The sequence below is a fragment of the Neofelis nebulosa genome, chromosome 7 (genome assembly GCF_028018385.1).
Source record: "Neofelis nebulosa isolate mNeoNeb1 chromosome 7, mNeoNeb1.pri, whole genome shotgun sequence".
Lineage (NCBI taxonomy): Eukaryota > Metazoa > Chordata > Mammalia > Carnivora > Felidae > Neofelis > Neofelis nebulosa.
In genome coordinates, this window is record NC_080788.1 from 116,842,384 (window position 1) to 116,867,092 (window position 24,709).

General features: G+C 48.3%; 1 protein-coding gene and 1 pseudogene across 7 annotated transcripts in view; one reads left to right on the plus strand and one right to left on the minus strand.

Annotated features, from left to right (window-relative positions):
* Window positions 1–24,709, minus strand: part of SLC8A3 (solute carrier family 8 member A3) — a 147,600-nt gene that overhangs the window by 103,918 nt on the left and 18,973 nt on the right. For all 7 annotated transcript variants that reach the window (XM_058739486.1, XM_058739488.1, XM_058739489.1 and 4 more), the window contains exon 2: window positions 18,342–20,187. In XM_058739486.1, the coding sequence (XP_058595469.1) occupies window positions 18,342–20,125 (1,784 nt within the window). In that variant the 5' untranslated portion in view covers window positions 20,126–20,187. The remainder of the gene's footprint in view (window positions 1–18,341; window positions 20,188–24,709) is intronic.
* On the plus strand, window positions 21,652–21,730 carry LOC131518561 (U2 spliceosomal RNA; annotated as a pseudogene).

Consider the following 24,709-nt stretch of genomic DNA (forward strand, 5'->3'; position numbering starts at 1 on the left):
GCTGATGAGTATAAGGAAGGAAGGCAGAACCGAAAGACAGTATGTCCCAAGGATCCGAACTACAGGCTCAGTGTAAGATTTCCGCTGGCACGCTATGCAGGTGTCTCAAAGCCACCACCAGTCGGGGATGCTCGCAATCCTTCACCACGTGCAAAAGAGAGAAAAGGCATTTTGCTTGGCCAACCCACACCCAGCCCTAGCCACTTGGGCTTCGGCTCTTCGACTTTCTTGGAAATGTAACAGCCACTGTGGGTGCTGCCCCACCCTGGGCAGTGCAAGATCTGTAGCACCCAGAGTGCCGTGTCCAGGAAATCCAAGCCAAAGCTCCTTTGGCAGGAATCTGGGTCTGCAGCAAAGCCTAGGGGCTAGTCCTTGTCTTCAAAAGGCCACCCAATCACATTTCGCCTCTTACTACCGAGCGACAGGCAAATGGGTTTTTTTTAATCAGCAGTGACTCAGTTTCCCTCTTTTAATGGTATCTGAGAAAAGCTGTGAAATGTATTAAGGGGATGAATGCTCTCCAAAGAGGCCCAGCAAGGCAAGAGGGGGAAGGGTGCTTGCTTCTGGCCTTGGCTCCCACGCCTCCATCTAGCCATGAAAAAAAAAACACACACCTGTTACACATTAAAGAAGGTGTCCGCAAACAGAAACGCACTTAAAATAAAGTTCCACCAGCTAATGAAAATGTTGTTATCAGAGAAAGGCTCACAGGAACGAACTGTATTTGGAGCGATGCTTTAGTGTTCGCTAATTCAGTGTGTGCGACGACTTTATGGAATGTAACTACCTCAAATAACGAGAGTCAGCTATACTTTCTGGCACAATTTTCACTACTCAAAATGGTTTTCTACAGTATTTCAAATCACAGAGACACCAGGACAGATGAACCACAAAAGAAGGAAATCATGTGCTTGTGTCTACTGCCTGCCACTTTTTACAACATAATATACGTCGCTTAGTCCTTGTAATAACTCCATATGGCTGGTTTTGTCATCCTTTTTATCTAGGTAAGGAAACTGAATCTTAGAGAGGTTAGGCAATTTACCTAAGGTCATGTAGCATGGCAGGCAGAATCCTAAAGTGGCCCTAAGATACTTTCTGCTCCCTCCGCACATGCCCTGTAGAATCCCCCAAGTGTGAGTGGGTTCTGTGAACATGGTAAAGGTTTTGGTACAGGTGAAGGCATTCTGCAGATATAATTAGGGTCCCTAATCAGTTAACTTTTAAACCTTGATTTTAAGGGAAATGATCCAGGGTGGGCCTGGCCTGATCAGGAGAGCCCTTTAAAAGAGGTGAGAGTCTCTTTGTAGCTGGCCTTGAAGAAGCAAGCCATGCAAGGAAATTAATTCCGCCAATAACCACTTGAATTGGAAAAGGATCCAAGCCTCAGGTAAGACAGAAGCCCCAGCCAACACCCTGACTTCAACTCAGCTGTGTCTAGATTTTTGATCCACGGAAATTGAGAGATAATACATCAGTGTTGTTTGTGGTAATTACTTATGCAGCAATAGAAAGCTTATATACACAGCTAAGGAGCTGCAGAGTCAGGGTTCAAACACAGGTCCACTTGTCTCCAAAGCTTGTCCTTTATATTATGTGAGGCCACATCTGGTTTGGTTTTTGTTTGTTGGCTTCCTTGCTTGGTTGGCATGGAGGAAGGTCTTAGCAGAAGGAGATATGAAAGACATTCAGACACCACGGCTAAGGTCTAAGCCCCAACACAAAGGACTTGAATGATGGCAGTAACAGTGACCATTTAAAAAGTGGGGAGCCTCCAAGTGTTGGGAGATGAAGGATGGGAATGGACAAGCATTTTATCTCCTCTTGCCCAGGAAATAGCTTGTGGGAATTTAGAGGCAGCAATGTTCATACAGAGACAAGCTGATCCCTAGTGTTGGATGAGCCACATGAAATTGCCAACGTGATTGTTTTTGACATACACAAATGCAATTACATATGCTTCAACAAGTACATGCAAGGACAAGATTTAACCAGCAGTTAGGAAGTGCCAGGTCAGAGACCAGACGCTGGGAAGAAACCAAGAGCTCCGCAGGGAAGGTCTTCTTGAGTGGGAAGAGAGATGAACAGGGATATGTCAGGGCAAGGGTTCAGAGCCAAGAGGAGCAATGTCAGTGATCACATTCATGCCCCAACCATGGGGAATTTTAATTGAAGACTCTGCACAACTGTGGGAAGGATGAACACCTTATAAAACCCAAGCTTAATCTTCGAATATCTGACTTCAATTTAGTAATATCCTGTGCATGAATGAGGAAGCACAGGCAGAGTGTTCATGGCTGGGATGGGTTATACCAATATGGAATTAACACAAGGGTCATAAAGAATACATCCCGCACACCTAGTGTAATAGTTGGCATGTGGTAAGTACTAAATAAATGGCAATCTTATTATCTGGCACTTATTTGGCGACAGAAAATTGCCTTGCCACATAAGACGAAAGCAAGGGTGAGTCATTTCCAAATACAAGGATAAAAAGGAGACGTATGAGGCCCTCACAGAGAAAGCCAGAATCAGGCTGGAAAATATTTAATTCTTTGGTCAGTGAACTTCCTCTTTTGCGTGGCACGGGAGAAGGGCAGCACCCTGGACAGCACTACAGGAGTCACGGCGCTCTTACTCCAGATCACCTGTCCATCAGGAGCAGGGTTCTCCATCTGAAGGAGTCCAGGACCCACAGGCGTGTGGTTTTCATCACAGGAGCCCATAGACGAGACTCCACTCTGGAACAGTAATTGTTCTGTTCAAGCCTCCTGATCAGCAACAGGATCTGGGTGGATAGTGTAGCATGAGGCCCGGGGGAGCAAGTCAAGTGAGAGAGGCCTCACCACTGCCTACATGCCAAGGACCCTCAGGAGCCTGCACTATAATTATTGTAGTTGTCCCAGCCCCAGAATCCCACCGGCAAGTAATTTCACACGTAGTTATGCTTTCGGCCCTTCCTCTCCTTTTATTCTCTGCCTCTCTCCACGTTCCTGCTCCACGTTCCGCCTCTCTCCACGTTCCTCCATCTCCCAAACAAATCCCATTAAAGTCCATCTCAGGATGCAGAGGAATCAACCCAAAGGTCACCTCTCACCCCGGCCCGAGGCTGCTCTCCAAAGAGAGAGCAGCCTGTCATGTTCCCTGACATCGTCAAAGAAATCCCAGATGATGATATTTCCCTCCACCTTCCTCCAGACAAGACTCTTTGACTTTCTATCTTTAGATCAACTGTCTCTTCCTAAAAGCTCACCTTGGGCTCAGAGTGGGAATATAATTACTAATAGGAGAACCTAAGCAAAATGCTGGTCCACATAGGTCAGAATGGCTGTGATATGGCCAAGGTTCTATTAATTAATTACTTAACTGATAACTAGCACAATATGCCTGATGAGTGATTTAGACTAGGCACCGTGTTAAATGTTTGACAGTCATTTCTAATCCTCATGTCAACCCTACGAGGGAGGTACTATTATTATCCACATTGCATAGATGAGAAAAGTGAAAGGTTAGGTAACCTGCCCCAGCTCCCATCACCAGGAGGTAGCCGTGCTGGGACTCCAACTTGGTCTGTGTGACACCTGGTCTATGCACTTAATCACCCTGCCCTATTACCCTCCTATGTGTATACGGGCTTCTACCCACACTGTTGCTCTTACACCTGTCATTGGCAATCTCACTGGTGATAAAGCAAAGTCCTGTCTTCCAACTCCCTGATGCTCATCCTGTGCCCCCTACTCACCTGAGTGCCACCCTCCTTACATGACAGTCATGGCTCTCTTGAGGTCAGGCTGTCCTGCCCCAGCCAGGCCTGCCTCATTTGAAGAAGGAACAAGGTAACATGTCCGCATTTCAGGACAAGCAGGTGACACACCTACATCTCAGGACCAGCCGCAAAGCACCAGGGGACACCAAAGGGAGAGAGGATCGGGAGAATAGGCCCTTCTGTTGCCTCCCAGTCACAAGATGCGAGAGTCTTGACCACATGGGGGGGCATTGTTGTCAGTGGCCCAGAGTTTAGCCATTGGAAGGGTGGGGAGGGAGAAATGAGCATGCAGTTCATAGAGCATCACCTAGGGCCTCTGGGCAGTTATTTAAGAACTACCAATGGACCAGGACCAAGAAGACAAAAGAGGAGGCCATTATAATAGCTGTAATAAAGTAACTAACCTGACTTGGGTAAATGGCTTAAAGGAAGTGGCCTTTATTCCCCTGGTTCCTCATATAACTTACAAGCAGGAATCCAAATTATACGGACAATTATAGTCCATATATAAGCTGTTAAATGAGGTCTGGCCTCCTTTGCCCTGGGAGCTGTGGGTCAGCGGCCTAAGAACAGTTCACCCCACCGGCACTGCTCTCCCCTGCACCTGTCCTTCGGCCATGAGCGCGAGATCCCTCACTCCCTGAAGTGTAGAGTATGCATTATGCGGGGCTTGGGTATCAGCTTCCTGCAGCTGCTATAACAAACCTGGCAGCCACAAACAATAGAAACATTTTCTCTCGTGGGTCTGAAAGCTACAGGTCTGAAATCAAGGTGTTGGTAGGGTTGATGCCTTCCTCGGCGGTTCTGAGGGAGAATCGATTCCATGCTTCTCTCCTAGCTTCTGGTGTCGGCTGACAACGCTTGGCACCCCCTGGCTTGTAGCTGCATCCCTCTGCATCTTTGTCCTCGGTTGTCACATGGACTTCTTCCCCGTCTACCTTCACATGGCCTCCTTAAAAGGATGCCAGTTGTAGGATCTAGGTTCTGGGTAGACATGAATTTCAGTGGGTCGGCGGCGGGGGACTCTCTTCAACCCAGTACGTGTTGCCAATGACGTTTTTGGCAGATCCCACATAACAGTAAGGAAGGGATGTGGGTTCCTCAAGAGGAGGGCTCAAGATGCAGGTGGGGAGGTAGAAGGAGGAGGCCACCTTGAGCAGTCAGTGTCCCCGCCACACTGAGGCACCACCGCCCCATTTAAAACATTTCACAGAAATCGAGCCCAAAGGAGCAAAGAAAGTCATGCACAGAACTAAGGCAATTCCCCCCACAGCTCGAAACAGCAGGCGTCCTCCCCCACAACGGGCAACATTTGAATCATCCAGGTAAAATGCCAGGTAACTCAACCCATCTAACCTCCCCTCCCCACAAGCTACCATGGAAAACAGGCAAATGCCTTCAGTCTCCTTTCCTCTCCCTTCTAACCCCCAGGAGGGCTGGAGGACCCCAAGGGGCTCTGACCATGAAAGGAGAACGGGGCCCCCGGCCTCCCACTCAGCTAAGAACAATCCTGGGCAGGGGGGTTCGTGGCAAATCACAGAGCAGAACAGGATCGACCCCCAGGTTCCCTCCTTTCTGCTGGTGCGGACTCTGCAGAACTGCATCCAATCTGGGCTAAGCAGATTAGTTCCCTCCCAGTGAAAAGTTCTGGGCAGCTGAGCAGGGCAGCTCCCTGCACAGTGGCAGGGGGCTGTCATTACAAGGCCCAGATAGGACATAATTACATGCTCCCCGGAGGGAGCTCCTAATCGAATTACAGGGTGTCTCCTGAGCAGGAAAGGCAGCCCGTGCTCAGAGGTGGCCGAGCAGTCCAGGAACAGACCCTCCGAGGAGCTGGTGCCAGGCAGGGGTTGGGCCGTGGAGAAGTTCAGGCACACGCAGGCCCAGAGGGCTCCATGGATCTCGCTGAAACTGGGAGAGGAGAGGAAGTATGCGTGGAGAGCAGGGGACCCCTGGTCTTCATGCCTTAGAAGTGAGTTCCAGTCCCATGTCCCCCTGGGCTTGCTGCAAACTGGAAGTGGTACAGAGCCAGAGGAGATGCCAGGAATTCATTCTGTTCGTTCGTTCGTTCGTTCGTTCATTCATTCATTCATTCATTCAACGGACATTTTTTGGTGTCTCTATGATATGTGACAGGCATGGGGAAGAACTGGCTGCTGTTCTGGTCTGAGGACATGGCCTGGCTGGATACCATTTACTCCTGAGGCCAACCTGTACTTATATCTGTGTGTGCCCCACAAGCCAAGCCAATTAGCCAATCTTCTTCATTTTATTTTATTTTTTATTTTGAGAGAGAAAGAGAGGGGGGGGGGGGGAGAGAATGAGTGGGGGAGGGGCAGAGAGAGAGGGAGAGATGGAATCCCAAGCAGGCTCCGTGCTGTCAACACAGAGCCCGACGTGGGGCTTGAACTCACGAACCGTGAGATCATGACCTGAGCTGAGATCAGGAGTCGGGTAATTAACCGCGCTCCAGCCATTCTTCCTAACCAGTCTTCCTGGGGCGACTGCAGGAGGAGGTCACCTCTAACGCCTCCAAACTGAATCCCAACAAAGGCCGGTGGCAATGCCTCTGTGAGGCCACAGCCTGAGGAGGACCCCTCTTCTACAGAAACTCTAAACTGGATGTGAACTGATTAGTTTTTATTTCAATTCTAGCTCGTTAACATCCAGTGTTCTATTAGTTTCAGGTGTACAATCGGGCGATCCAACACTTGCATACATCATCCAGTGCTCATGACAAGAGCACTCCTTCATCTCTATCCCCTATTTCCGCCCCCCCACCCACCCACCTCCCCTCTGGCGGCCATCAGTTTGGGCTCTATAGTTAGGAGTCTGTTTCTTGGTTTGTGTCTCTCTTTCTCTTTTTTTTTTTTCCCTTTGCTCGTTTGTTTTGTCTCTTAAAGCTCCACATACGCAACTCCTTCAACACGCTTCAAATCCTGCCAGACTGGGAACTCCCTGAGGACAGGGATTGGGTCTCTTCTCACTGTGTCAACTCACAGTGTGAGCTCACCAATGTCTGCTGGCTGTACCCGGAGTGCTGGACACCGGCCTCCTGCTTCCACTCTCCTGTTGCTTCCAGCCTCACTGATTGAGCCTCTCGTAGGCTCTTGGGGGGCTGCGGCGGAGCCCCTCCTGCTCTCTTTGATCATCCCTCCCTCTAACTCTTGGTCCTAAACGCCCTCAGACACCTGAGGCTGATAGGCACAGCCTCAGAGGAGGCGCCCCCGGATCTGAACACGTGGTCCTGTGCCAGCCTTGCCCTGTTCCCCAGGCAGCAGGCCAAACCGTCATCTGTTGGTAGCTCCTGATGGTGCCGTGGCACAAATAAGAATCTTCTGTGCACCGGCCTGGGCACGGGTGGGGCTGAGCCAGCAGTCAAGGGTGACGAGTCCAGACTTCTGAGTTGGGCGTTAAGGAGTTTATTTGGCCCTGGCCAACTTCTCTGAGCCCAGCTGCCCCTGAATTAAAAGGAAAGCAGCCAACTCTTGCTGCTAAGGAAGAGATGGGGGGATGCGCCCTTAGACTCTTCCATAGGAGGAGAAGAAAGCCCGCTTTCAGCTTCATCACCTTATTCTGATGCTAAAATGTGGGACATAGTAGAAAGAATATGTGATTTAGAAACAGAAGATCTAGGTTTTAAAAAAAAAAAAAAATTTGGGGGGGGCGCCTGGGTGGCGCAGTCGGTCAAGCGTCCGACTTCAGCCAGGTCACGATCTCGCGGTCTGTGAGTTCGAGCCCCGCGTCAGGCTCTGGGCTGATGGCTCAGAGCCTGGAGCCTGTTTCCGATTCTGTGTCTCCCTCTCTCTCTGCCCACCCCCCCCCCCCGTTCATGCTCTGTCTCTCTCTGTCCCAAAAATAAATAAAAAACGTTGAAAAAAAAAATTTAAAAAAAAAAATTTTTTTTTAATGTTTATTTTTGAGAGAGAGAGAGAGACTGAGACAGAGCACTAGCAGAGGAGGGGCAGAGAGAGGGGGAGACACAGGATCCGAAGCGGGCTCCAGGCTCCGAGCTGTCAGCACAGAGCCCAGCGTAGGGCTTGAACTCATGAACCATGAGATCATGACCTGAGCTGAAGTTGGACGCTTAACCGACTGAGCCACCCCGCTGCCCCAAGATGATGTAGGTTTTGATACGTCCTTAAATCCCTGTGTTCTAGGGCAAATTACTTCATGTTTCTTAGGACTCTGTTACCTAATCTGAAGAAAGTGATAACGTTAACCCTAAAGTATTACAAAATCCTTATTTTTTTTTTTATATTTTCAAATAAATATTCCAAGTTTTATTGTGTAAGAAAAATAATAATAGTAGTCTTTTCCCCGCAGGTCTGAACGGTAAAGCCTAAGTAACCAATACCATGCCTTATAGTCTGATATATTCTGATATATTTCTAGTACCTTGATCTTCCCATGAGGTCACCTGCATCAAAATAACTTTAAACAATTAGTGCCTAATATTTTTAGAGCATTTCACATCAGACACTTACTTTGAAAGTCAGCCCTTCTGATGGCTCGGAGCCTGGAGCCTGTTTCCGATTCTGTGTCTCCCTCTCTCTCTGCCCCTCCCCCGTTCACGCTCTGTCTCTCTCTGTCCCAAAAATAAATAAAAAACGTTGAAAAAAAAAATTTTTTTTTAAAAATAAAAAAAAAAAAAGAAAGTCAGCCCTTGGCTATGTTCATTCTACTCACTCCCTGACCCCCAAACTAGAAAGTGTATTTTCTACCAGCAGTCCACATGGGTTAATTAAAATGCCATTTGTCTTTGCTTTGGCTACAATCAAATTAACTCATTATAGTAACATGAGTTATCTTTTGCTATGTTTTATGGGGGAAAAAATGAAAATCTAATTAATTTTCAGTGAATCTTCTAAAACACGGGTTCTATGAGGAGGGACAGATAATTAAAATGGCCTGTGATGGGGAGCTGGCAGGGAACCACTGGTCTAGCTGATGAAACCCACCAGCTTAGCAGGGGTTCTGAAAGATCATGGTCTGACAAGTAAATTATCTGCTCCATGTGTCCAATGGGCATTTGTGGATCTATCCAGGGAACAGGACAAAGTTCTGCTTTGTGTAGGATGAAGAAGAGAGCGGTTCCTTGGGACTGGCCCCATATCAGAGACAGTGACAACTTCACACTAATGCAACTCACTGAAACGGAGACTCTTGAGTTTCTTCATCCCGTGAAGTTCCTTCCATTTCTCCACCCAGGACTAGCGGTGGTAGATATTTGGCCTTCCCTTCTCATAGCCACAGTTGGCTCCGGCCACAGCCTCAAAACTCCTTTCCAAGATGGCCCCCTGGACAGTCACTATGAACTGACTGCAGCTGCCACAAAAGGAATCCTATCTTACACCCCAGCCCGGTGCCCAGGAACACGGGCAGCTGACAGAGTCACACACCGTGTCACCTGGAGATGGGAATACTCTGGCTTCCGGGGAGTTCCTGGAAACGCGTCCAGTTACAGCTCCAGACACAAAGAGGGGGTGCCTGCTGGCTCCGGCTAAGTCCAGCTGACCAGCTGTCGGGCAGGGGAGGGGTGGCAAAGGAAAGGCTGTCACTCTGTCCCTGGCGGGCATGGGAGGTAGGAAAGCTTTCTGTCTTGGTCTGGAACACAAGCCAGTCTGGAAACCCAAACCCAGGAAGAGGCTTTGAAAGTGACTCAGTACCCAAATAACACACTCGAAAATGGCAGCAGCTCATCTGCTGATGCTAGTCTCCTGGAGAGGACAGACCAGAAGAGGATAAGGGGGAGGGGGGGAGGGGGGGATGACCCTGGTAGCCTTGAGATTTGTGCCACTGAACACCACCCACTAGGAATGCTTTCTGTTGATCCGAGCAGAGGCCAATTTACTCTTGGCTACTGAGGCTGCGGTCAATGTGAATTTGATCCGGCTGGGGCCTCCAGAGGCGGCTATTTCTCCCATTCTCCAGCCTACCGCCCCAGCACAGACCACGGTAAAATCAGTGTTCTCTCTGAGGCACGGCAAACCTCGTTACGTGCCAGTTTTGAGGTGACAGATGACTGTCACACCTGGGACGTTTTTCGAAGTGACACTGCCCCCACTTATAGACACAGCTGCTTGGGTAGCTTACCATGGAATCCGCACGGTAACTTCGTTTTTCCACTCCGCCATCTGGTTGTGGTAGATTAACTGCTGGGGCGAGGAGAGCTTGGCTTGACTCAGGGCAACCAAGACAGATCTGGCCAGTGGCCTCTGACATGGCCAAGCTGGCAAAGTATGGACCCGTTCGATTCCCTCTCTTGAGAATCTGACGTAGAAGGTCTTTCCAGATAGGAGCCGAGAGCCACACGGAGAGAGGAGCCATGAAGCAGGACGGCTGGTCTGTGAGGTATCACTGCAAGCTAGGAAGCGGCACGGGGGAAGGCCACAGAGAGAAGCGGAGATGCCTGGAGACAGAGACCACGTGGTCCAGAGGGGAGAGCATCAGAAAGAGAAGGTAGCCCCCCAGGGCTCCCCTGCCTGCCTGACAGCTTTCTGCTACCAGTTCTAGTCTAGGCTGATCCTTACAGTTGAACCCTACTGTCTCAACATACAGTCAAGGCAAAGACTTTGTGGGTAAGGGAAAAAGAGCACCACAGTGAGTGGTTTGCTAGCTGGGGGATATCAGTCTTCTGGGTGTTATCGTGAAGCCCGTTCTCTCTGTCCAAATGACAGGCTTTCGTAAGGGATACCTACAGCTCATTCTCGATCACTCGAAGAAATCGCAGATCAGACGGCAGACACGAGGCAATCCAAGTACAGATGCCAGCAGTGTGAGGGATAAGAATACAGAAGAAGACTTAAAGGAAGCGAGGAGGAAGGCGCTGAGTGTGACAGGGGTAGGAACCACAGCTTTCGTGGCGCCAGTGCCTGGAGCATGTATGATAGAGAGAGAGAGATGATGCACCACAGGGCGTGTAGAAGAGACGGCGAGAATTAACAACAAAGTATTCCAACGGGAAGTAAGGTGTGAGCAGGGGAATAAGGCAAACACGTGAAGATTTGCAGCCAGGGCCGTGAGCCCTAGCTACGGTGGCGGAGCACATCCTAGATGACCACAGCTCAGACAGAGAGGGTCCGGCGACAGTGGGGTTCACAAGGAGAAACCGTGCGGGATTCACAAGGACAGCATCTAAAGGTAGACAGATCAAGGCCAATGGCTCTGGAGAGAGACGGACGACGAGGGAAAAGCAGCAGTGTTAGTCATCCGTAATCCATAATTCGTTCTGCACTCATATTCCGAGTTTGAGTTATTATCAAGATGTCACTCGTTTTGGGGGCGCCTGGGTGGCTCAGTCGGCTTAAGCGGCCGACTTTGGCTCAGGTCATGATCTCGCGGTCCGTGAGTTCGAGCCCAGCGTCGGGCTCTGTGCTGACAGCTCAGAGCCTGGAGCCTGTTTCAGATTCTGTGTCTCCCTCTCTCTGACCCTCCCCTGGTCATGCTCTGTCTCTCCCTGTCTCAAAAGTAAATAAAAAACGTTAAAAAAAAAAATTAAAAAAAAAAAAAAAAAGATGTCACTCATTTTGAAAGCACCAACTAAAGGACCCAAGACAGGGCATGGTCTGTGTCATAAAGAACTGGTTCATGAGCCTCCCCACCAAGTGGTGACCGGCTTGGGCTCAGGCTCAGGTTAAGGAGGCTGCGTCCATTCATGCTGACTGTTAGCTAGAGGGGCCCAGGAGGGTGCACATCCGTAGCTGAAGTCAAATGTATACACGTACCTCATGGTGACTCCATTTTCAGAAAAACAAATTTCTCCATAATGAGTAAGTTCCTCCTTCAACTTTACCTTCTTCTCTGTGCATACAGGTAATTTCCCACTTGGGTACCTGGTAGGTGGTAGGGATGGGAATATAATTCCTATGAATGATAACTACCATGCCCCCTGAGAATGTTGACCTAGTGCTTTCCTTTGTGGTCATTTAGCAAAACTCTCAAAGCATTTGATTCCTGCAAAATGTTTCTGGACTGTGAAGAATTTAAATATGAGGACTTTGCTCTATTTGCAGATCAAGGAGTTCTCTCTTTCCAACTGTCAATTATATATGACTGGCTCTAGGCCAGGGCTTCCTATTGCTTCTAGAAGTGAAGCTTAGTTTCTCTTTTATTTTATTTATTTATTAAGTTTATTTATTTACTTGAGAGAGAGAGAGAGAGAGAGAGGGAGGGAGAAAGCATGAGTGGAAGAGGAGCAGAGAGAGGGAGAGAGAGAATTCCAAGCAGGCTCTGAGCTGTCAGCACAGAGCCCAACACAGGGCTCGAACTCACGAACCATGAGACCGTGACCTAAGCTGAAGTCGGACGCTTAATAGACTGAACCACACAGGCGTACCCACTTTCTCTTTTAAAAAACAAGAAAACAATAATACACCTGGGAAGGCGATGAAAGGCTGGACAGTTAGAAAGTCCTGCCCACTCACCCACCTTGCTTTGTCCCTTTCTAGCTTTCTTGTGAATGAACAAGGAGACTTTGACCTTAAGAACCAGAAAAGTCAAAACAAAATAAACAAGGCTGATGGCAGTACCTTCACTGGTATTCCTTTATTTAAATACTGCCCAAAGCCCAACTAGCTCCTCTCTAAGAAAGGAAGCCTTCTTTGAGGAGAAGTCTATTTCATTTCCTGACTGGCCACTCATGTGATCCTCTCGAATCACAATATTCCTTTCCCCTCACACCAACCTAATGTATCCTCAACCCCGCAGCACTGAGCTGTCTCATACCAGAGGGCAATCCAATGTGAGAAGAGCAGGGGTGGTCACACAGGACGCTCTGCTACATAGGGTCTCTGACCAAGTGAGGTACAGGGAATGCTGACCGATCCAAGGTTGCCAGGAGACCCTGCACCTTAGACCCCAAAACAAATTAACCAGGAAGACTCTGGACTTCCAGAGATTTTTATAAACATGTAAAGTTTAAGTAGACTTTGGGTGCTTTGTGGATCCTGCAGTTGGGATATGTCCTTCTTTTTTTTTTTTTAATTAATTTATTTATTTTGAGATAGTGCATAAGTGGGGGAGAGGTCGGTGGGGGGGGGGGGGTGGAGGAAGAGCATCCCAAGCAGGCTCCAAGCTGTGAGCGAACCCATGCACCGTGAAATCATGACCTGAGCCAAAACTGAGAGTCAGCTGCTCGATGACTGAGCCACCCAGGCACACCGGAATATGCCCTTCTTTGACATAATCTTTGACAGTTTCAGTAATTAAGACGAAACAATATATATCAGGGCCTTTCTGGGCACAATATCCAAAGCTTCTGCGAAGAAAGCCACACAGCCACATAACCTATAATCGTTCCTTTGGACCCAGAAGGAAAAGAGCTGTAGTTGAACAACCCTATTTGAAATGTCCATTGTACTGTTAAGAACCCCATTCAACTACTGGCTTAGGTACGGATTCCCTTCTCCAGGACTACTTGGAGCCAAGTACATAGCTCCGCTGTGAGTTCCACAAAGCCACGGGTCCTGGTGACCGACGGTTTCCCTAAAGCTGGAGAGAGATCTCCTTACTGGAAGTCCGGCACTGAAGGCAGAAGAAAAGAGAGGGGAAGGGATGTCACCTGATCCCACCCTCGCAAAGTTTGCAGCTTGTGACTTTTCTCAAGCACAGGAAGGGCATTCTCCGGGCAAATAATCTCCCTTGCTGGCACGGGAAGAGTCTATTCTAACACCAAAGAATAAGGAAAAAGCCCTAGTATGTTTTAGTTAAAGTGTAGGAGGGGCGGATTGTGTCCTGGAGCAGTCCAGAGTTTGATGGAAAGATTCCCTGAGGTTGAAACTTTATTATAGAGAAAGCACCTCTGGAAGGGAATGGCCTGCATCATTTTGAAAGAAAAAAAAAATTCATTATTTCATGGAACAAGGTCTTGTCTGCAATTTACCAGCATTGCCCAAAAGATGTCCCAGCTATGCTTGTCACCTTTTCTCAGTAAATCACTAAGATGGTTTTTCCCCCACCTTTGGGCCCAATAGTTTTCTTCCTGAACAGTCTCAAGGTGAACCAAGAGATTAAAAATAGCCCATAATACGTTATTATTCCCAGTTAAGATATTAGTCACATAATACTGTTGGATTTGTACTTCCCAGAGCACTTTTCACCCAAGAATTTCTATACACTTTCCAAAGTTAACATTGTTCTGATGGATAAGAACAAGAAAGTCCAAACTGGGAGGGAGAGACATTAAATCAGTAGCGTCTACAACGTCCTTGCCAACTCTTAACTTTCTATCCTATCTAGCTGTGTGATATTAGACAAGTCCCTTCCCCTCTCCGAATCTCAGCTTCATAATTTGTAAGTGGGAGGTCAGGTGCTTTCTGGCTTTTACATTCTAATTTTGTTGGAAACTACGTGGCACAGCTAATACTCCATTCTTCTTTGAAGGAGGCCTATGCCATTTAATTACAGGAGGTCTTGACATTTGCCTGTCTGACGTCAGGGACTCTGACTATTCTCAGAGACCCCAAAGGTCTACGAGCTGCAATATTCTATTATTTTGCAGAAGCGTGCTGTGAGCCTGGGATACAGGTGCAGGCACATTGTTTAGTGAGTGAGATTAATGTGCCAGCAGCACGCATATATATCTCCACGAGGTTTTGTTATTGTCTGCAGCAGGCTCAAAGGCCATAATTCTAAGGATGTGCTTTAGTGGTAGCCACAAAGGTGGGGATTCTTCTAGATCATGAAGATGTCAATCGGATCCCTCGCAAATGTCGAGAGTTTATTGTGATGTGGGTTTAAGGTCGTCACGTACTCACCTCCCCGCTTCATCTGCTTCACTACTACATCCCTGGTGAAGGCTGCTTTCGAAACTTGAGTGGTGTCACACATACGGCAAAGAGCTTTCATTTCTCTTTTACTGAGCTTATCTCAACCACAGCACTTCTCCCATGTGTTTTGATTTGTCTATATGCCTAGTACCCTCTTCACTGGAGAAGATTCTTGAGAGCTGAAATGCCAGCTTGTCCTACTCACTTATGTATCTCCAGTCCACATAATGTATCTAGCACGTGGCAGACATTTAATGAATGTTTGTTGAATGACCGAGCACCTTTTTTGAGCAGGCACCGTGCTGCAGGTACAACTTCTGCGTATTTGTATATCGTACTTATCACTCCCCTGCAGGACACACACTACAATTCCTGTCATCCCAACAAAATATCTGGGGCTTGGCCAGGTGAAATGGCTTGTTCAAAGCTACACAACTGGTGACGGATTCACATCTGTTTGTCAGACTTCAAAGTTCATGGTTGTCTATCCTATCGTGGCGCTAAGGACGTCAATGAAGAAGTAAAGCATAAAATAAAACCACACGAGTGAATTCATCGCCCAATAGCATTGATAGGGCACAGGCCTGGCTTCAACCTGAATAGGTTTTTGGAAGAGTGTAATGAGGGCAAGATCGACGGTGCTCCGGAGCCGGGTAGGCAAAGAAAGCCGCACACAGAGGGAAGGATTGGAAGGCGGAACTGCTCCAGGCATCACACAGCTTCTGTCTAGGTACCCTGAGGGTTTCAATTTCAGTTTCCAGATTGGCATTGCAATTAGCAAGGTCTCGGGGTAGGAGCTGGGTTCTAGCTAAGTTGGAGTTGCAAGCTGGAACTGGAAAGCAAGCCTTCTTGATTCAATTAAGCAGGTCATCTGAAAAGCCACTTTGCTTCCTGGGTCTCATGGTTTGGCTCAGAGCTCTAACGCCTTTCAACTCTAAGTTGGGACCAACAGCATCAGGAGCTTCTTAGAAACACGGGATCTCAAACCCTACTCTCGACCTTTTGAATCGTAATCTGCAAGGTTCCTGGGTGGTTCAGAAGCACGTTAAAACCCGAGAAACATTACTCTAGAAGATATTCTAAGGTCCTTTCTGGCTCTAATATTTTGGGAGTTTAGATTAGGAATCTTCACAATAACCAAAAAACTAACATGTTTATTAACTAGGGTTACACAGAGATTCAAGAAGCCCGATCACCTCAACAGCGTCTTCTGAAGAATACTGTTAATTCACTGAGACTGTTATTAATGGCCTCATGTACTGAGCACTTAGCATATACAGACAACACTGCATATGTTATTTTGAACCGTAACAGCCCTCCAAGAGAAACATTATTATCCCTTTTTTACCGATGAGGAAATCATCTCACAAATTAATAAAATGTCCCCCAAATACCTGGTCCAATCAGACCTAGAGCCAGAATCTTCACCCAAAGTACATAGAGCCCATGGTTTTTCTGCTACATCATACTGCCACTATTTGTAAAATTACAATCTACAGGATCAAGGGTAGGGCTACGGTGTGAAGACAGACTAGCAGGTTACGAACTCATCCTTCCGCAAGGAAGAAAACCAGAAGGGTAGCCCAAAGTCTACCGAAGTCTAAAAACTAATGGGGAGGAAGAGACGGCGGCGACAAAGCTTGTTCACGAAATCCTGGGATACCTGGACCAGAATCGGAAATGTGTGGAGGCTGATATACATGTAGAACCGATATCAGAAGTGATCACTCATGAGGTCCATTTACACCAGGATATTATTCAAGCTGAAAACACAAAGAGATTTGAGGAAGGGTTAGTCATACTCAGAGATCCAAAGTGCACAACTGATTCTTAATGGGACAAAGAAACCGGGAGCCAAGCCTCTGATCTGTCAAAAATTACTCTTCAGTGCCTTTGGTAGATAGGCACTGAACTGGAGAAATCACTAGTCCGTCAAATCATGGCCAATGCTGTGGTCTCGAGCTCACCAAGTGCCCGATCAAAACCTCTTATATACTGACACCGCCGCACGTGAAGTTGCGTGGAGTCTGTCTTCCCAGCGAGAGCCTGTCCTTCATTTGTATGTACAAACACTCTCTCCAGAGCACATCTAAACGGACAGTATTCTCTAGAAGCACAGGTTTTTACTTAGGCTAACGAATGATTATCCCTCCCAGCAAAATGACTAAACAGAGCCCTAATAAATCAATTTGTCAATGCCCATTTCATTGTGGGAGACGATATCCCCTGCTCCATCTTTGGCTAGTGCAAACAGGACCTAATTTGAGTGCCCGTGTCTACGGTTCCGAAAATCCTGGGGCTGGCAGGAACTGCAAAAAGATCCGACCCTGCCTCCAGACAAGGACACGACCATCGTTCTCACTTTGCAGATGAGACAGTGCGGTTCTAGAGCCGAAACTAAACGTCTCGCCCAAAGTCACATTAGTAGGAAGGAATTGAGGGAGGACAAGAACAGAGTCCCCGGATGGCTGGTCTGCTGTCAGCAGGATCCAGCCCCTTTTGAGCCCTGTCGCATGACTGGACCTGGGAGGAAGCACTTCCATGACACCTCTCCTTCGGTTCTATGGGCTCCCTTCTCTGTGCCCTCCTTCCTTCACCCCCTTACAAACTATGTGTTTTCATTTCCCACTCAAGGTGTTTTTAGCAGGTTGTCGGAGCAGTCTGACATCCCCCTCCCCTTCCTCAATGCCCCTTTTGTCCTTCACGCCTCCTGTTTCTGCTTATTTTTTGTGGACCTGAGCAAGAATTCAGAGACAAGTTTACCCCTTACCACCCCCACCTTTTCGGCCACCCTGCAAATCCTGGGGAAAGTCATTCTGTTGCTTCTTCAGAGCTATCCATCTGAGAAAACAGAAACAAAAACGGAATACCCAGCCCAAGAAGGTTCAATGGGGAGAGCCCTTATAGTGATCGAGGTAACAGAAGTGCAATAACCACGGTGTCTGAAGGACTCAGTGGACCTTCACTAACCAGAGAAGCGTTCCAGGAGCATTCTAAACTACGAAGGGTGACGACCACACCGAGGATGTATTTTCTCCCATAGATCCTAAGAGGGGCTTCCCTATGTTGCTCAGTCAGATCTTGGAGCTCACACCTGTGACTAAAGGCAGGCAGCCACTGCCCTGGGAACTCTGCTTCTGCAAGACACCTCCAATACCCAAGCTGTATTGACTCATCTCACCTAGACTGGGCCGGCCTCACACCATAAAATAGCCTACGGGCATGTACGGTGATTGCCAAATTTCAACCACCTCAGCAATTTCCAAATTGAAGGAGAGACGCCTGGAATCTGGCTATACAAGACAACTGCAGTGTGGTCCCGGGTGGGGGGCGGCGGGGGGGGAGCCAACGGCACTTGCTTCCCTGAGGATGCCCCCGACTGAGCTGGCGCCACCTCAGAACGGAAAGGAACAGCCTCGAGGTTCCTATGAGCCTTCGGCATGAGGAGAGGAGGAGGAAGGAGAGACCCCACGGGTCTCCCAGCTCCTGCTTAGTCACGAGAACTCTCCAAAATCGGACATCAAAACTTCTGTCACCCCACACCTCCACCAGCCATCATTCTGAGTTCCCCTGAGGAATGTTCTGTGTCCTTAGATCCTGCCACAGGATTCCCTGCCCAGAAACACTGTAAGGTGAGAAAACCGAAGGAAGGTTTGGAAGTGGAACCAGCCAGGAGTGCCTGCCGATCCTGCGCACCTGTGCTGGAACCCAAGTCTGACATTAACGCGCCGCGAGGAAGAGTTTTAACGACAGAGGAGATGACAAGGGATGGAGGGGGGCGGATAGAATATGGAAAGGTTACTTACACAGTTTCGTCATTCTTGAACTCCAGCTCCCCGTACACGTCTTCAAAATCCTCACCACCACCCTTGGCTGTCCCCTCTACTGTCCTAAAGGGGACGATTACTGTGCCCCGGGCGCCTGATGTCCGCAGAACCTTGACTTCCAGGACGCCAATACTCTCACTGACACGAACAGTGTCACACTCAAAAGTGAAGATGCCTGCGTGATCATCATCCAAGATGGTGACTGTGGCCACGTAAGGGGACGCCAGGATGGCCCGAGGCAACGGCAGACTATTGAGTACTATTGGAGGAATCCCTTCCTCTGGTTGCTCCTCCTCCACCCGGACGTTGCTCAACCTCACGAAGAAGTGTTCATCCTCCTCAAAAATGTCATCATCAATGATGCCCACAGAGAACTCCTTCTGGGTCTCTCCTGGCTTCAGAACCACAGTGCCCTCTGTGAACTCGTAGTCAGCCCCTGCATTGGCAGAGCCATCTTCTGTTTTGTAGTCCACATACACGGTCTTGGACATGTCCCCCCCTTTCCTCACCACCGTCAGGAGTACAGCCCCGCAGTTCTCCAGGCACTGGTAAGAGCATGGGTCAAAGAAGACCTTTGAGACGAAGTCCTCGGGCTCATTGGTGTGCACCTCGCTTATGCTGGAGGCCTTTTTGGCTTGTTCTGCTGCATGCTTCTTCAGAATATTGCCTGCGCCGGTCATCATACGGGTCGCTTGGATCCGGTAGAAGGCACGGCTCTTCTGTTGATGGGAAAGAGCATAGTAATTGGCCATCTCTACCAGCTGATCTAAGTCCTTCTCTGGGTATTTTTGCTTCAGATCCTTTAGAATCCGGATCATCTCCCTGCGGGACTCATCCACTTCCTTCCCTTCCAGGGGCACCAGGTTCCCATCCAGGAAGTGGGAATTCATCATTTTCCCATCCATCTCAATGCCCTTGGGGTGGTTACCCTCTGTCTCTATGATAACCCCTCGGTGTTTATCGGTGCGGTACTTTTTGTGCATGTATTTGTAGAAGAGCAGTCGCCTGTCTGCCACCCAGGCCAGAAGGACACACACTGGAAAGAAGAAGAGAGTGAGAAGGCCTTCCCAAACCTGAACCACACCAGGAGAGAAGACTGCCAGGATCATATACAGCCAGATGTAGGCAAAGATACTCCAGGCAGCGGTGATGAGGAAGACCCGGAGGTGCTTGATCTTACGAGTCTCTCCGTCAGGGATCACGGAGACGCAGATTCCAATGATGATGAACATGTTAAAAGCTGCACTACCTACGATGGTAGAAGGTCCCAGATCCCCAGCGATGAAGCCATGACCACACACCTCAATTAAAGACAGAAGGATCTCCGGAGCAGAGGAACCCAGGGCCATGAGGGTCAGGTTGGAGACAGTTTCATTCCAGACCCGAATTGTTGTCGTGCTGGTCTCTCCGTTGGGCTTTTTGACGGTCACCTCTCTCTCTTGAGAAGTGATGACTTCAATAGATGCCATGAAGCGGTCAGCAATGATGGACACCCCAAGGAACATGTAGATCAGGGCCACAAAATAGACAATGACCCTGGCAATCTTGTCCCCAAGGGAAGGGTTCTCCGGGTACCAGATTGGTAGGATGACACCCTCCTTGCAGTCCGAGGACTCTGAGCAGGACTCATTGTTCTGTCCTGTGCTGGGCACATCCCCTGAGCCACCAGCCTCCGCCCGGAGACCATTCAGGAAGAGCACAAAAGTAATCAGCCCAAAATGGAGGAAGGCAGAGGTGAGAGGCTGAAACCTTAACCACGCCATACACAAGACTTAGCCGCTGGCTTCCACTGCAGCACCAATGGTCCTCCCGATGGGCCAGAGACCTAGAAAAGACCAGAGAGGCAGGAAAAGGCATGAGGAAAAGGGGGACAGCAAATGGCGGGTTCCCACCAATACAAACCGACGTTTCACCTTGAGCGACATATTGCACTAACATATGGGGCAGTCTCTCACTCGGAAAAAAAGATGTCAATGGGAAGCACGAATAGCTGCTCTGTCCACAGGACCATCTGGTGGAGACTCAGTTGAAGAATGGCTTAAAATAGCTGGGAATACTGGTAAAGGAAACATAAGTGATACCCTTCTAGTCCTGTCTCAGGCCCCACTGTTATCTGTGAGAGTTAAGAATCAACCGAAAATAGGCCAAGCATGATCTGAATCTTCATCCCCACTTACACTGTTTCCAGGCTTCTTCACCCCTACCATTTCCACACTCGAGAATTCTGCATGGCATACGTGTGCCAGGGTATATACCAAACTTTTTTCACGGACGACTCCCCCAAAATAAAATACATTGCCCTGTGTGCAATTGAGCCCACCTGGGAAAACTTCCTTCCCCAAATGCAAAACTTCTACAGGCAAACCGTAATTCTGACATTGCTTGGGGAATCAAGAGGGTTGATCGGGTGGCGAATGCTACCTGCAGTATAGCTAAACGGGGGCCCTGAAAGCTGTGCTCAAGCCCCAATACCCAGCAGCTCTTATGAAAACTTGCTTAGGAAACAGCTGAGGCATCCAGTTACAGGAAGATGAAATCAGTCAGCCACTCAAACTCCACCCCCAAACCCTGGAAGGGCCGAGTGATAGAGATCACCATGACTGAAACGTACAAGTGGCTCTCAAATACTTTTTTTTTTTAATCGTAGACACGATTTGGGGGTGAAATGCAGCCTCAGACCAGTAAGAGCAGAGCACGAATTCAGGAGAAGGAGAAGAAACTCAACAGAAACTACGGATTCATCTTTCCACTCATTGCCTCATTCGGACGCAAGGAGAATGCAAATATCCGTGTGATAGCTCTAAAAAAAAAAAAAAAAAAAGGAAAAAAGCTATTTGCCCATTTTTCCACCTCTGCTGCGCCCGTGCGGGGTACCTTTAGTAACAGAAGAATGCTAATTTGCATCTGTACAGTACCTTAAAGGATTCAAAGTCCTGTCCTCCACATCTGTCCCCCTTTCTCCACTGTTTCCCATCTCAGAATATGGCACCTCCATCCACCCTGTTACTCATGCCAGACAATGGGTATGCAGGCCTTCCCCCTTGCTCCTGTCCCTTGTGCACCCAGCACTGAAGCCTAGACTCTCCCCTCACCTCTACCAAAACCATCACAGCCACCATTACTCCTCACCTCACGAATCTACTGCAGTGACCTCCCGACCGAACTCTCCACTCCATCTCCTCAGACAGCAACAGTCGCCTTTTCTAAAAACTCCAAACCTACACTGTCACATCCCTACGTGAAGCCCTTCCATAGTTTCTGCTTATCCTTCATATAAAGGTTCTTTACCACCACTTCTCGGCCTTTTGGCTAAGATCGAGTGTACTATCTGTTCTCGTCAGTTTCAAGATTCTTTACCATGACCTACAAAGTCTCCCCCTTTATCTTCTGCCACTCTCCCTCTTACTGCATTTCAGCAGCAATGGACTTCACGTCTGGCCCTGGATGGCACCAAGTTATTTTCCACCTCAGGACCTTTGCACACACGACATCATCCACGCACGCCTGAAATGACTATTTCTTCTTGGTACCCCTACTCTTAACAAGGCTTTAGATCTTAGCTTAATATCACTGTCTCAGAAAAAATTACTCTCACTCCTAGAGACGGTCAACTTTCCCTGTTATGTCTTCTCATCACACTCTCCTTTTCCTTCATGGCACTTATGAAACTTTGAAATTACGTGTTTATTTGTGGGGTTATATAATGAATGTCTAACTCATCCATTAAACTGTGAATAAAATCAAGGCAAAGACTGCGTCTATTCTGTTTACTGTGGTGTCCTAAGTAGTCAATTAGTGCATTCTCAGCAGCTGTATGTTTTTGGAATAAACAAATATAGCCACTAAGGAAGCGTCCTCAGTGCTATGGACTGAACTGTGTCCCCCAGACCCCGCCATTCGTATGATGAGCCCCTAGGCCCCAGTGTGACTGTACTGGGAGGCAGAGCTTTTAGGAGGTAATTAAAGTTAAGTGCGATTATAAGGGTGGGTCCTACTCTGATAGGATTGATGGCTTTATAAGAAAAGGAAGAGAGAAAGCACTCTCTCCCCACCACATAGCCAGAAAGCGGCACAGGCAAGCCAGGAAGAGAGCGCTCTCCAGAAAATGAAATGGCCAGCACCTTGATCTTGGACATTCTAGCCTCCAGAACTGCGAGAAAACGGGATTTCTATTGTTTAAGCCACCCAATCTGTGGTATTTTGTTATGGCTGCCTGAGCAGACCACCACACTCAGACATCAGCCTTCTTTAAAGCCATTTTATGACCTGGATTATAGCCATTTGCCTTAGAAAACAATATAGAGATCCCATAGACATATCCTGACTAGATTTTAGAGGCTATGTATGACCTCTCTAAATTGTACTCAAAGAGAAATTCCCTTCAGGACACACTACACCTTGGTGCATATGGTAATCATGAAGGCCTCCCTTCCAAAGAGCTCCATGGATTAACTTGGTTTCATATTCCCCAGAATGGCAGCCAAGTGCTGAGGCCCACATTCCCCACGGCCCAGGTACTTGGGGTCATCACGGCAGGTGCCTGGGGCTCTGACCGCCCTCAGAAAAGAGGATATGAGGATGACAATGGAAGAGTGGGGCAGCTGAAGGTGTTCCGTATCCGTGTTCAAAGGTCGAAAAGTCTCTCAAAATCTGCGATGAACGCAGATCCCTCCACCCTGGAGAAACGTGGACAGAGAAGGATCTTGGCACTTTGCCTTGACCTCTGAAAACCCTCCATTTTGTGGATTCTGATAAGCCCCACGCAGGAGACAGAAGGTGGGCACAGCTGGAGCAGCTCTTTGATCAGAAGCCAACATGGTGACCGGAGGAGGCAGCTGCGTGGGCCAGCCAACCTGAAGGAGGTGGGCTATCCACAGGTTAGGGAAGAGGGCTGGCTTTCTGAAGCCAAAGGACATGGGACACTTAGGTAGTAGAGTTTTCCTGATTAACAGGGGACAGGGCTTTCTCTTCTCCCACCCGGCAGGGAGATAAGGATCGTGGTCTTTGCTCTCCTAGGTCTTGCAAACCACCTGCGACCACTGGTTTTCTGGAGAATACGCTGTCATGTGGTCAGAATGAGGGGCCACTCTAGAAAGACTGTTCCCTGGGGGCCCCTGGAGGGCTCAGTCGGTTAAGGGTCCGACTTCGTCTCGGGTCATGAGCTCGCCGTTCGTGGGTTCGAGCCCCGTGTCGGGCTCTGTGCTGACAGCTCGGAGCCTGGAGCCTGCTTCGGATTCTGTGTCTTCCTCTCTCTCTGCCCCTCCCCTGCTCATACTCTGTCTCTCTGTCTCTGTCTCTCTCTCAAAAATAAACATTACCAAAAAAATAATAGAAAGAAAGAAAGAAAGAAAGAAAGAAAGAAAGAAAGAAAGAAAGAAAGAAAGAAAGAAAGAAAGACTGTTCCCTGAGAAACAAATAAACTGAAGGCAAAGATGAAAGAAAACAAGGCAGGAAGGTAGCTAGTAAATGCCTGCACCAAGTTCTTGGAATTGACGGTGGAAAATGATCTGTGAATTCCCAGTTGTTCCTTCCGGCCCTGCCAGGAAATGGTTTCTGCCCGAGATGTCAGGGGGACAGTGGACACGGTGGACAGACACAGCCAAGAGTCATTTTTGTGTGTGTGCTGTTACCCCAGCCCCAGACACAACTGAGGCAGCTCCCGACCTACTGGGGACCCACCCCAGCTCCTTAGAGAACCAAATATCTCCTGTGGTTCCAGAAGGCTCTTAATCAGCCCTAAAGTACATATACTCAGGTATCTGACTCCGTTTGAGAGCCCCAACACCTCCCCAAATAGTGAAGATGTTAATAACTGTAACTAACACATCTAAGTGCTTCTCATGTGCATAATGCCCAGTACTTACTTCCTCACTTGATCTTCAGAGCAATCCTATGAGATTAGTACTATTTTTATCCCTGCTTTATATTTTGGGAAACTAAGCCTTAATTAAGTCATTTACTCAAAGTATAAAGCAAGGAAATAGAAAAGCCAGAACTCACACACAGATGACATAAAATTTATGTTTTTAACCACTCCATTTTACTAAGATGTCCCACTTTGTCATAGAATGTCCATGGCCCCATCAGCTTCCACTTTTCTTTTTTTTTAATTTTTTTAATATTGTATTTATTTTTGAGAGAGAGAGAGAGAGACAGAGAGAGAGAGAGAGAGAGAGTGAAAGTGGGGGAGGGGAAGAGAGAGAGGGAGACACAGAATCCGAAGCAGGCTCCAGGCCTCTGAGCTGTCAGCACAGAGCCCGACGCGGGGCTCGAACTCACGGACAGTGAGATCGTGACCTGAGCCGAAGTCAGACGCTTAACCGACTGAGCCACCCAAGTGCCTCTCA